Raw genomic sequence first — 14,942 nt, 5'->3', positions numbered from 1 at the left:
GTTCAAGTAAGGCATCCGGAACAGATTTCCGAGCCACCTCAGCTGGCTCCTCTTGATATGGAGGAGCAGCGGCTCTACTCTGAGCTCCTCCCGAGTGACCGAGCTCCTCACCCTATCTCTAAGGGATCGCCCAGCCACCCTGCGGAGGAAGCTCATTTCGGCCGCCTGTGTCCGGGAACTTGTCCTTTCGGTCATAACCCAAAGCTCATGACCATAGGTGAGAGTAGGAACGTAGATCGACTGGTATATTGAGAGCTTTGCCTTGCAGCTCAGCTCTTTCTTCACCACGACAGACTGGTACATCGACCGCGTTGCTGCAGAAGCTGCACCAATCCGTCTGGCAATCTCCCGTTTCATCCTTCCCTCACTCGTGAACAAGACCCCAAGATGCTTGAACTTCTCCACCAACCTGAAGCGGGCAAGCCACCCTTTTCCAACTGAGAACCATGGCCTCAGACTTGGAGGTGCTGATTCTCATCCCAGCCACTTCACACTCGGCTGTAAACCGTCCTAGTGCATGCTGAAGGTACTGGTCTGATAAGGCCAGCACGACAACATCATCCGCAAAAAGCAGAGATGAAATCGTGTGGTCCCCAAACCTGACACCCTCCGGCCCCTGGCTGCTCCTAGAAATTCTGTCCATAAAAATTATGAACCGAACCGTTGACAAAGGGTAGCCTTGCCGGAGTCCAACATGCACCAGGAACAAGTCTGTCTTACTGCCGCAATGCGAACCAAGCTCCTGCTCCGGTCGTATATGGACCGGACAGCCCTTACTCCCAGAGCACCCTCCACAGGACGCCGTGAGGGACACAGTCGAATGCCTTCTCCAAATCCACAAAGCACACGTGGATTGGTTGGGCAAACTCCCATTAACCCTCCAGCACATATATATATATATATATATATATATATATATATACTGTCTATGTGTGTGTTATGTATATGTACATTTGAAGTGGATCAAAACCTTTCATCAAAGTTATACATGAATTTTGAACAATACCCGGTCTTGTCTTAGGACAACTTTGATGAACTTTTTTGATCCACTTCAAATGTTGACTACTGAGTGTGTGTGTGTATATGTGTGTATATATATATATATACACACACACACTCACACATACATACTGTATATGTATGTATGTATGTATGGCTATTTTGCCAACTTTGTTTTTATCAGTATTTGATTTCTGAATGAATGTCATTGCTGGCACAGCAGATAAATTCTCATCAAGTGAAATCAAGACTAAGTGTGCAGTCATGTGCGGTGGACCTCATGTTGTTGAACTCATGCCCACTCACACAGCTGCATGTTTAAAGTGAGATAATTCAGGTTAAGTGCTGCTCCTCTGGGTGCTGCTGTGGAGAGGATCTGAACTTCTGAAGGAAAGCCCAGTACAGCTGTCACTGTCGCCATTTCACATGCAGCACATTACCAATGCATGGAAATGATGCGTCTATGTTAATATACTGGCCCTATTGTGACTTCTACTGAAGCAAGCAAACAAGTTGAAGCCCACAACGAGCAGGCTTGATTGATATGTTTACCCTAAGGTTGCTAGTTAGCTTTCTTCATGCAGATTTTCTCTATGCCTAATGACTCTGCCTCATGAATTCCTCTAGATTGAAAGATCACGGCTATCAATTATTTGTCAGGATCTAAATTATTTAAATGGTCAGGCTTTGGGAGTCACACTCAGAATTTGAAGGGCAAGTTTATAGAGTGGAAAAGTTATCTCATGTCTCAGTTAAGGATCACTGGACTGAGGGTGTCTCATTCCTTTGCATGTCCACATCTCTTCTTTAACCTCTGCTCATTAGCCCATATGAATTTTGCATTGGGTTGGGAGCGATTTGAATGGCTGACGCATATATAAAGAGACAGAAAAAAAAAGCTCAGAGCAGATGGGGTTTCACAATTGAATTATCTCTTTGGCTTATTTGCTGAGGAAGCTCGCTGTATTCCGAAATATGCATAATCATGTGGATTTACATAAGTTCCTGATCCGAGCTGCAAAGTGTTAGTGGGGAATGTAATGAAGCTTGGCTGCAAATGAAGAAAGGAGGCTCACCTTTGTGCGCCCGCTGAGTGAAGCGCTGTGCCCGTTTCTCTCGGTGCCATCGTTGTAGCCCTGCGCCAAGTCTGTTTGTTTGAAGCCAATTTGTCTGGGTTTGCCAAGATTACTGAATTAATCATGTATCTGCGGAAACACTGCAGTGACTCACGTTGACTCTTGCTTTATTTAAAATAACCATGACAATGAAGTCCAGGTGCCCGAGCACATAAAGGACATTTGCTTATATATATATATAAATAAATGGTGTAATTACTTGCCTGCATTATAGAGCCAGAAGTGCAGTGTTATTTGTCTTTAACTGCCATGTACTGTGTGAACCGATTCTTATTTCTTTAGGGTAACAGTAAGCGGTTCCTTTTTCTACTTAAAGGGATAGTTCAACCAATAATGAAAGTTCTATCATCATTTACATGCCGTTCTCAACCTGTATGACTTCTGTGGAATACAAAAGAAGAAATGTTTTTCTCCATACAATGAAAGTCAAAGAGTACATTGAACCCTTTAGACTTTAATTGTATGGACAAAAAAATCTAAATATCTTCTTTTTTTGTATGTTTCTCTGAATAAAGAAAGTTATTCAGTTTTGGAATGACGAAGAATTCTATTTTGCAGAGTGTTGCAGAATAATGTAGAATATTCCTGCTTCATATTTTTTTATAAACCAGAAAAGGTTTGATATTCAGAATATTTCAAGGACACAAAAGAAAACTATTTCTCAATCTACAGCTTAACACAATTTACCCCCAAGTATATGACACAGTTACCAGTTTTTATAATAATTTACTTGATTTTTATAAATAGACAATTTATGTATGAGACTCATTTTTACACCTGGATGCCTTTTCTGTGAAAAAAGTAAAATAATAATAATAACAATAATGCTTAAAACACTCAAAAAAAAGAAAAGAAACAAGCCGTTTTAAACATAAAAATCACTTCTCTAATGTGATCTCTTAAAGGGATAGTTCACTTTGAAATTAAATTTTGGTATGTTTTAGCTTACCTCAAGGGCATCCAAGATGTAGGTGTCTTTTTTTCCGCAGTAGTTTCAATTTTGATATTTTTAGGTCAAACCGTTCTTGTCTGTCAGTCATTTCATGCAGGTCTATGGTCACTGTCTCAAAGAGCATGCACAGAGTCCAAATTAAAACAATTCCCCATCGTCCAAATTAAACAATTCCCCATCGTAAGTACACATTGATGGCCTAAGACACGAAACGAGCGGTTTGTGTGAGAAAACGAACAGTATTTATATCGTTTTTACCTCTTATACACAGCCACGTCCAAGTGATCTGAGGGCGTGGGCGCATCCTGCTGTGTGATGTGTACGCAGACTGGTGCATAGATATATACACTAGATGTCGCCTTAAAGACATTCGTTCCAATGAACTGCCGTAGACAAGGCGACATCTAGTGTATATATCTATGCACCAGTCTTACCAGGGGAATTGTTTAATTTGGACGATGGGGAATTGTTTTAATTTGGACTCTGTGCATGCTCTTTGAGACAGTGACCACAGACCTGCATTATAGGACTGACAGACAAGAACGGTTTGACCTAAAAATATCAAAATTGAAACTACTGCGGAAAAAAAGACACCTACATCTTGGATGCCCTTGAGGTAAGCTAAAACATACTGAAATTTAATTTCAAAGTGAACTATCCCTTTAATCACAGTAATCTGTATATGATAGGCCCTTTCTAACTATATGGTCATGTGACAAAAGCGATGCTGTTTGCTTAGGCCGGCTACACACTGGCTGCGTGGCGTGTCCGTTTTTATTTCGGCTCCCATGTTAACAGGTTAGAGCTTGGGCGCGGAAAACGCGTGCATGCTAGAAATAGAACCAATGGCTATTTTTCACGCGACACGCAAGCGTGTTGGAAGCGTTTCCAGGCAAAATAGAATAGGAAAATATGTTTATATGTCATTTTGACACGAATACATATTAATAAATTACATTTTGATGTCTGAAAGTCTCTAGGTTTTGACATAAATGCACATATAAATGTAATGATTTTCAAATATTGCACCTGTCAATACAGAACGAAATATTCTGTAGCCTATTTTGCCGTCAATACTGCCGACGTTGTCTTTGCTGCTATATATTTATGTTTAACATGAATATAGGCCTTCCACTACTCTCTCCCCATATGTCGAATATATCACCAATGAGGCTTATCATATGTCACCTAGCAGCCGCCACGCAACAGAAACGCCACGCTCACGCCACGCAGCCAGTGTGTCGCCGGCCTTAGATTAAGTAGGGCAGACAGCTTACCCATTGACTTCTTTTACCCATCTCATCCTTATAGATAATGTTGGAAAAGAGGCCGAGAGGTTAATTAAGAACACATTTCAGAACCCGTTCCAAAGCTCGCACAAACTCTGAAGGTTAAATGAGATTCTTTGCTTTCTTTTTTCTGCGGGTTGATTTATAAGACTGATACTGTGACCATTCAAAGCAATACTGATGACAGCTCAGAAGTGACATTTCAGTTCTTTAGGATGTAAGTGGGTGAAAACTTTGAGTTGGATTTTCATCAAACAGCACAAAGGCACACCGGAGAGCTTTTACGTTTTTTTTTTACGTAATCAGATTACTTTTTTCAAGTCACTTGTAAAGTAACGCATTACTTTTAAGTTTACAACAAAATATTTGATTTATTTTTTCAAATAAGTAACACAACATGCTTTATTTCGCTGTTTATTGACTGACAGCTCTCCGGTCCCCATGTTGAGAGAAACCGTGCATAAGTGCAGAGGCGTTGTGTGAACATGATGGTTATTGTAGTTCTAGACTAAATGTGAGCAGGTATTTACTCATCTCATTTACTCACTTGCACAAAAACAGATTCAGTTTTCTTCAGAATGAATAAAAACAGTGAAATGCAATTTCACAATATTACACAAACCTGCAATAATTAAATGTTAAGTAACACAAATATACTTTGTATTTCTCACTTTATTAGTGTCTTTGCTGCTGACATTTGATCCAATTCAGCCACACGAATAAGCAAAAATAACTTTAGTTAAACATCACAATTGCCCTCTACTGTACAGGTTGCCTTTGCATTTGCTTTTTTTTGCTTTTTTTACAAGAAAGCACAGATCAGGTGAGAAAAAGTAGTGCAAAAGTAACAATGCATTACTTTCTATAAAAAGTACCTAAATAACGTAATTAGTTTGTTAGAAATCGAAAGACTCCTTTCGGTTTGCATTGCTTTGCATCAACACGACTGAGAGCAAATAATCTGATCAATGTTTGCTGTGATTAGTTTCTCAGTTTGAATTCTTAAACTGTCTCTTTTGCTGGGCCAATACATTATAATTAGATACTGAGAAACCGTAATCTTTAGACAATCACATTTGCATTCTTTTAAAACCATATTTCTGCGTTGTAAAAATGAATTCACAAAATTAAAGGTAGCATAATAACCCAGACAACTTGCACAGCAGTTTCAGTGCTCTTGGCTTTGTATCAACGTTCAAGGTGCGAGCTCACGGTACATGTGGTCCTTGGCTCTCAAATGAGCCATATGTCATTGTGTTAAGAAAGTTATGGGTGGGTTTTCCTGTCACAAGTGAAAGAGAAATGGGCTCAAGCACAGCTGAATCAACACCTCCGTGAGAAGCCGGCTTCTACAGTACAGGTTTTTGAATGTGGCACGGCTTTATCCAGACATCTGCACTGCAGGGATTTAGAGAGAGCTTCTTTGAATAACCTGAATCCTGTAGGTTTGACAACATGGCCTGCCAGGATGGCTCCAGTGAACGTTTATAGACCGCTGTTACGCTTCTCTGACTCTGTAATTAATTTACACCTTTGTTGGGATTTCTGGATTTGTGCGGCATCCTAAAATACTATTTGTAGCCTGTTCTTGACCTCTCATGCAGATGGTCCCAACAACACCCAATAATAATGCTGATGGTTATGGTGAATTGTTAACAGCCAAGCACTGCACACAAGGGAGGATGCAAGACTAAATGGTTTTGGGTCAATGACAATTAAAAAATAACAATCTTTTAACAATCTAGTTTAAAACACATATACCAAGTTCTTGGAAATGTACTATGTGCATTCATAATGGTTTGAAAAATGTTCATGCCGTTTTCAAGAAATGTTTCACTTCAGTGTGCTGTGGTGAAACCAAGTACAACAATAATATACTGTATTTTCTTCGTTGGGTGTACTTGAACATTATGCTGTAAAATATATTTCTAAAGTTAAAAAGGGGGAGGGGGGGGGGTATTTTTCACAAATATTGTGAATTATTAAATGATTTACATTTTGGTGTCTGGACAGTTTTATAACCCTGACATTTTTTTACTAAATGTCGCTCCAAAAAATATCAAAATGAATTTTAATTCCAAAATTAAAAACATGCTCATCATTGCATGTATGAATTGCATTTTTACTGTTTTTATTATTATTATTATCCAATATTTATTTATTTTACTTTGTAAGATCTTTAAATTAATAGATCCAGACAAAACATGAGTGTCTTGACTTTTGACCTTTTATGTCATACATTGTTTTCTGCAGGAGTTTGAGAAGTTCAACCAAAGAATGGGAGATGTGTCGAAAATAGTTCGGATTCCTCTGCCTGTGTCCAATGTCTTATGGGAGCACTGCATCCGTCTGGCCAACAGGACATTAGTGGAGGGGTAAGTGACCCACCGAGCTCAACCAAATGTGTGTGGATGTATATGAGACCACCTGCTCTCAGATAAATCTCCTACCACAGACTGTTTTCATTGGAAATACCGGACATTACAAACTACTCAAGCCTTAACCCAAACAAAGAAAATAGTATTTACCTCTCAGCTTCTCCTCAAGGATTTGCCTATATTAGACTCGGTCCATGTTGCCACAGAGTTTTCCAGTCCCTCTTACTGTACGCCAGAGTATGGCATTGCCACCATTTTGCTTGGTATTATTGGTATCGGCTGTATTTGGTTAACGCCAAACATAGCACTTCACTTTCAGGCCAAAGAGCTCAAGTTTAGTCTCATCAGACCACAAAATATCCTTCCAAAATTGTTCGTTTTGTCACATGGTTTCCAGCTAATTCCAGGCATGACTTCATGTTGGCTTGTCTCAAAAGTGACTTTCTTCTTGCTAGTCTCCCAAAGAGGCATCAGATGTCAAGTGCTGATGTCTAGACAGTTTTCCCAGTTTTTCCCCTGGAATTCCATATAGTACTGTATCTGGCATCTCGTTCATTTTTCTTACAAATGCCCGGTTGCTTGGTTTTATAAGATGGACTGACCTCAAAAGTGTTTGGGTTATGCCACGCTCTTTCCGTTTTGCTTTAATGGATGTTGAAGGTTAAAAGCTTCGCCAATCTTTTCACTTTCGTCCTAACAACTTCTTCTTGAAGTTCCTCAGGCAGATCTCAATTGATTAAATCTGCTCACAAAGTCAGTGATATTTACGGTACAAGCAAGCACAAGTGGATTTAGACATGAGCATAAAGCCTGCTACACTGATCGCTAGATAATTGAATGTCTCAACCAATATAATAACAGAGAGGATGAGTCCTAATCAATAAAAAATTTCAACAGCCATTACTCCAGTCTTCAGTCACATGATCCTTCAGAAATCATTCTAATATGCTGTTTTGCTGCTTAAGAAACATGTATTATTATTATCAATGTTGAAAACAGCTGCTGAATCTTTTTTTGTGGAAACCGTGATGCATTTTTTCAGGATTCTACGATGAATAGAAAGCTTAAAAGAACAGCATTTATCTGAAATTAAAAAAACGTCCTTAATTTAATTTTACTGACCACAAACTTTGAAGCGGTAGAACATTTACAGTATATGCTTAAAACATGGCAACAAAATCATTTTATCCTGTCATGAAAGCAGACTTGTTTGATTTTCTAGGACTTCCTCCAACAATATGTTTACTTTTAAAGCAAATATCTGATAACACAAAAGGCAAATGTACTGGCCAGATGCTTTTAATCCACAGCCATATGTACAAAAACAGCAAACCTGAATGAAAGCTTTAGCTTCTCTCCTTCTTCATTCCTCTACTTAACTCATGGGGTGTTTTTACTAGCAAGAGGAGCTTTTTGGACTTTTCGGTGATGGTGTGGCTGGCAATGATTCTTTTGGGGATGCAAAGCAAACCCTTTATCACTCGGGGTTCGGGGGAGTGTGCAGTCTTTTGCTGCGTGCTGATGTTATTTGATTTAAAGCAAGAAACACTAAGATTTTCAGCTGCGTCATCGATCTTGTGTTTGGATCAACTCTCATCATGTATTAATGTGAAGGAGTGTTTTTCTCTGTTTTTGCCTTCTTCCTGAGACGTTCTCATACTGTAGATATTGTAAAAATGCATTAGTTCTGTGAGGATTCATCAAATGTCTGTAATGACTTTGTGCTGTGAGCAGAACGGCTTTGTTGCTCTCAAGTAACTGCATATATAAATCCATCAGTGTTTGATTTTCTTCATATTTATTTTTCCTTCTTGTTTCCTCTTCTTCCACCATCCTTCTTTGCACCCATCTGCTTGTCATTAGTCAAGAGCTGGATTATTGAAAATGAGCATCAGGGATTTTTGTGTGGCACGGTGACAAGCAACCTAGAAGCCATGTCTTCTCCAGAGACTGTTGTCAACCTGTGTTCCAACACTCTCCTTACCCCAGTATATTATCTTCAGTGTGCCGGCAATCTTGCAGCTCACAGACTTGCAGAAACGCTTTTGTACTCGTCACCTCTTCAGCGTAATGGAGATTTGCTGGAAGCATTTTTGACACAACTTGACAGACACCTCTTGACTTCAGAGAGGTTATTCCTGGTATATCTTCAAGCTTCACTGTAGATGTCAGGATGTAGCTGCATGTGAGATGATGATGTATGAGAAAAATGCATTTTTCATGCCATTTAATCCATTGATTATTCATTTCTATAGCTCAAGGCAGCATAAAGAAGGAACCGCTCACCGTCCAGAGATGAGCATGCTTTGGTTAGACAGCTGAAAAGCCTAGTACAAGTGCAAGAGAGAGTGCGTAACAACAGCACAGATGGACATTTGTGGAATGACAATATGTTCCCAGAATATGAGGAACTCTAGAGAATCTTCTACTAAAACATCATTCCTGTAATGTTCAATCCCACCAGGGCCACCGCTAGCCAGATAAGTGCCTCGCTGTTTTGTGCCCCCCTACGCGGTCTGCATACTTGACATTGACAGAACGGTGCGTTGGTCTCAAACACCCTGAGGACCTGAAGCTATTGAGCTGGATGAGCAACCTTTATGGTAGAGATGCACCGTTGTTAAAGGATTAGTTGCCTTCAGAATTAAAATTCCCTGATAATTTACTCACCCCCACATCTTCAGTCAAAAAGAAATTAAGGTTTTTGAGGAAAACATTCCAGGATTTTTCTGCATTTAGTGGACTTCAATGGGGTCCAACGGTTTGAAGGTCCGAATTGCAGTTTCAGTGCAGCTTCAAGGGCTCTACACGATCCCAGACGAGGAAGAAGGGTCTTATCTAGCAAAACCATCTGTCATTTTCTAAAAATAAATAAACATTTATATACTTTTTAACCACTAATGCTCATCTTGCACTAGCTCTGCGATGCACCATACATTACAAATCAGCACGTCAGAATGAGTTCTGAAGGATCATGTGACACTGAAGACTGGAGTAATGATGCTGAAAATTCAGCTTTGATCACGGGAATAAATTACATTTGAAAATGTATTAAAATAGAAAACTGTTTTTGATCCAATAAATGCAGCCTTGGTGAACATAAGAGACATCAAAAAACATCTAACTTAAAGTAGCAATACACTTAATGAAGATGTGAGAGCTCCAGAATTCATCCTAGCACCATCTCTAATGGTGGCCATTATACATGAAAAAACCCTTTGCAACCAGGATGAATATTCTTTGTTTTCATCCAGCTTACTTGTCCATTTTGGCAGATCTTTTTGCAATTCGACTCCGCCAGTGCCGAGCCGAGTTGCATTCCAAATCAAGCAGAACGTGACAGGAAGGAGGCAGGAAAACACTGGATATATTGGCAGACTGGATATACTCAATAGGCCCGGCATTATCTTTCCCCTCACAGAAAGTAATTACACCGCTGTCAGACTAAAAGCAAACAGGGGAGTCAACAGCACTGAACTCTGCATGGCTGCAACTACACTGTAAATCGATAGTGTTGGGATCAGGTCTGAGACCGAGACCCTCAAGCTGTACAAATGAAAAGGCGGCAAACTGAACAAATGGCCCTCAGCGTTTGGTGTCACTTACCAGTCAAGGATGAGTTGGCTTAATCACCATATCCCACAGTCTGTCAATATTATTGCTGAAAATAATGTATGTGGAACGTCTGTTGAGTATGAACCCCTATATTTGAACATTTTCAACATAAATCCAGAAGGTGATGTCAGTTATTGTAAAAAGTTACACGGCTCTCTGGAAGACTTGATTCTGATTGGTCGATCACTTCATTGTTGATTTATTTATATATTTATTGATGTGTTCATATTTACATTATGGTGGCCTAGCGGTTATCAAAGTTCCAGGTTCGATCAGTAGTAGGACATGAGGTTACCTGTAAATTAGAGAGCTCGCTCGCGAGACTCTTAACCTTAACCTTGCTCTAGCGGACTCTCTCTACAATTAATGTAGCATAAACTGTCAAGAGTTGATGAATGTCCTGTATCTGTCTGAGCCGCACTCACCTCTGCTGTCTGTCTGCCAGCTATGCTAATGTGAAGAAATGCAGTAATGAAGGACGTGCACTGATGCAGCTGGACTTCCAGCAGTTCCTGATGAAGCTGGAGAAGCTCACCGACCTCAGACCAATCCCAGACAAGGAGTTCGTAGAGACCTACATCAAAGCATACTACCTGACTGAGAACGACATGGAGCAGTTCATCAAGAACCACAGGGTAAGACTGATGACACAATGTTGGCATGTTCTTAAAAGGACAGAAAAGGGTTCAGGTTTTATGAAAAGGGTTTATATTTGTGCTATATCAGGAATATTTTTGCTTTAAAATTACTAAAAAGTTTTTTTTACCATCAAAATAAGTAAAACAAGTAAAAATCAATATCAGTATTAATAAAATCAATGTTTTATATATATATATATATATATATATATATATATATATATATATATATATATATACATGTATATGAATATTTTATATATAATGTATATAATTGTAAATGTATAATATATATATATATATATATATATATATATATATACACACATACATGCATATACACACACACACATATATATATATATATAAAAAATTAAATATTAGTTATATATACATATATAATTTTTTATGTCAATGACAAATTATCAGAATGTGTACTGCTTTGGCTGTATTCATCTTATTTAGTTTTATATTTAATATTTACATATTTATATTTAGTACTTTTTAATATTTCAAATTTAATGACAAATATTAATTCAGTTATCAAGTATTAAACGTACAGTAGTTACACTCACAGAAATGCATCTAACTTGCCAACTCTGGCACCAAATCAGAGATGCTTTTAAAACATCCTTTTTATAACTAATATAATTTAATATCTCCATCACAGCCTGTGTGAATATTTTACATATGATGCAGCGCTAAACGATTCCCTTTTAAATGCCAGGACAAAGGCTGCCTACATTCCAAACATGTACAAGGCTAGATTTAATTTCTCATTAAAAAAAAAAGAAGATGTATTGTTGTGAAAGGCGTCACCAGAAGAGATTCATCATGAGTTTGTTTTGTAGGAGTACTCTATGAAGCAGCTGACTAACCTGGTCACCGTCTGCCTCGGGTCCCACATCAACAAGAAAGCACGACAGAAACTCCTCGCAGCGATCGATGACATTGATCGGCCGAAAAGATAAATAAATGCCACCCAACTACCCCGCCAAATTCAGCAGAATCGTCTCGAAAATCACAAACACCTACACTGTTACTTATCCAGTATCTATTATCGTATGCGGCCTGCACTTTGTTTGCGGTTTCTGTTTACATTTTATTAGGAATGAAAGCAGGACGTGCTCTGACTACACATGAAGCCGTCATTTAAAGGGTTGTAAAGGATAATGGGTAATGAAAGTGTTATCAGTATCACTTCACAACATGAATGAATGGATGCCTCGTGCGCTATCAAACAGTAATTTAAACATAGATGTGGAAAAACAACCATATTTCCCTTTTTGAGGAATTCTTGCTGGTTCTGCAGCATGAGGCTTTTTAAAATGATACCGAGACGTCCTCTAACACACTGAGGCTCCGTCTCTGTTATTTTACTCAAAATGCATGTGCATCTCTTGTCTTGTTTTGACAGGCCACTGTCGCTCATTTTGCTAGCTGAACGTCACTGCTCTCACCCTGTTACACAAACACCTCAGCTTATTTCTTAGGTATTGATTTTATAATTTATGACACTTATACCAGATCCCAGAGACGTATTAGTATTGTTGTCATGAAACACGTGTGCAAGAATGTGATTACTTGTATGTTAATAGTAATAACTGGAGGAAGAGACTCTAAAAAAAAAAAAAAGACCTGAAACCTTCCTGTTAGAAAGTGGTAAACTATTTATTTCAGATAATGTATGTCTGAAATGCAGAAATACTGTATTTCGCTCGCTGAAATGTGTTGTTTTGTTTGTGGTAACTAAATTGTGGTATAATATTCATCTGTACCAAGTTAAAGGCAAGGTTGTACAATAAATACGCTAACGTTCTTATCATGTGAATAATGATACCTCAGAATTCTGTTTCAGCCGTTTTTGTGGTATGAAAACTTACCAGTTTGCATTGAATACATTTTGATGTTCAAGTGTGCTGAATCCTCACATTAAAGGTACAGAAAAGTTTTTTTCTCTAACCCACAGTGAGCAGAAGAAGAAGAAACCTGCCGCCACTTATAAAACCTGCTTGACTACATTTAGAGCAGCAAGTAGACACTAAATGATCAACAGTTACAGCTTATCTGCACACATTTTAAATCCAAATTATTATTCTTTTTTTAAAGTTCTTTAACAACTTTTCACAATGACATATTACCCTTCAGGTATGTCTTTTCCCATGCGCTGTGCAGTTCACTTTAATCCTCTATAGGAAGCAAAGCTTTAGCTCTAATTAATGTTGTTCTCCTCCTCCTGTTGTGCTGCACTTTAAATACCCTGCCTGGGATGGAGAGTATGTATTGATTTGGCCATGACTCATCGTGTGTAGGAGGCATTTTTATGGTTTTTTAATAGCCGGCAGGGGGGCCGTCTGGAAACCATTGTGTTCTAAAACATCAGAGGACCACCTGAGAGAACATCCTCTCTCACACCTTCATAACCGTGAACAGCAGTTTATCATTCACTGAAGTATGGAGATATAGCGCCGGAGAATTTCTCCCGTCAACCGCAAACACTTATTCGTAGTGCATTTATAAAGTCAAATTGCAAGATGATTTCAACTTGTTTGGTGTTATTTTTTGTTATTTTTTTGTTTTTATATATATATATATATATATATATATATATATATATATATATATATATATTAGGGCTGTCAAACGATTAATCGCGATTAATCGCATCCAAAATAAAAGTTTGTGTTTACATAATATATGTGTGTGTACGGTGTATAATTATTTTCTATATATAAATACACACACATGCATATATATTTAAGAAAAATGTGTTATTTATATATCAAATATTTATATATAATATAAATTATATATAATATAAATATATATACACAGTATATACATGCAAATATTTCTTAAATATATACATGCATGTGTGTGTATTTATATATAGAAAATAATTATATTTACACACACCGTACACACACATATATTATGTAAAAACAAACTTTTATTTTGGATGCGATTAATCGTTTGACAGCCCTAATATATATATATATATATATATATATATATATATATATATATATATATATATATACACATACACTGTATATATGTATTTATATATATATGTATTTATAAATATATATACATACTCTCTATATACATATACATACTCTCTATATACATATACATATCTATATACATATACATACAGCCCTAATATATATATATATATATATATATATACACACATATATATATATATATATATATATATATATATATATATACATTGTATATACGCATTTATATATATACATACACTGTATATATGTATTTATAAATATATATACATACTCGCTATATACATATACATATATATATATATATATACATACATACAGTATATATATATTTTTTCTTTTTTTTTTCAGAATTGAATAAAATCTTTCTTTGGCATTGACTAGTTGGGTCTGCTTGAAATATCAAACAAGTTTAGAAGGTGCTCTTTGCTCAGATCATCAAAAATAGCTTTCAATCATCTAATAACACTGATTTGGCGATTTCATGATGTAAACATTTTAGAAAATAAAGCATATTAAAAAATGTTGATTGCAAACCCACGCGTATCGCCGTGATTGACTGCGTCAGGTTCTGCATTGACCTATTGCAAGGACATCACTATTACATTTGTATATATAAAATTACAATTAATCTTATTTTTAATATCTATTTGGATACTTAATCATGATTGGTCTTCTTGCTTGCATATAAGCATTAATATGCTTCTAAAACCTAATTTTACCTTGCAAGCACAGGAATTGCAAATATTGTATCTGATGCATGAGCTCGCATTTATGGAATAGACTCGAACACATTTATGCAAAGCCGTCTCTTTTAATTAATGTCATATTGTGAGTATGCTGTTTACTTAAAACAGAGTTTGGACTTCATGTGGTTTTATCAGAGATTTATCACGGTGTTCTGGC

At 37.3% G+C, this 14,942-nt stretch overlaps 1 protein-coding gene across 2 annotated transcripts in view; it reads left to right on the top strand.

The window, feature by feature from the left end:
• Window positions 1-12,088, top strand: part of vps50 (VPS50 subunit of EARP/GARPII complex) — a 125,857-nt gene extending 113,769 nt beyond the window's left edge. For both annotated transcript variants that reach the window (XM_079879312.1, XM_079879311.1), the window contains 3 exons: window positions 6,630-6,751; window positions 10,815-11,004; window positions 11,859-12,088. In XM_079879312.1, coding sequence (XP_079735438.1) covers window positions 6,630-6,751; window positions 10,815-11,004; window positions 11,859-11,978 — 432 coding nt within the window. In that variant the 3' untranslated portion in view covers window positions 11,979-12,088. The remainder of the gene's footprint in view (window positions 1-6,629; window positions 6,752-10,814; window positions 11,005-11,858) is intronic.
• The last annotated feature ends 2,854 nt before the right edge of the window (window positions 12,089-14,942 follow it).

This window comes from Squalius cephalus (genome assembly GCF_949319135.1).
Source record: "Squalius cephalus genome assembly, chromosome: 8".
NCBI lineage: Eukaryota > Metazoa > Chordata > Actinopteri > Cypriniformes > Leuciscidae > Squalius > Squalius cephalus.
Note: the sequence above shows the minus strand (reverse complement) of the source record. Positions and strands in the feature narration are given on the sequence as shown.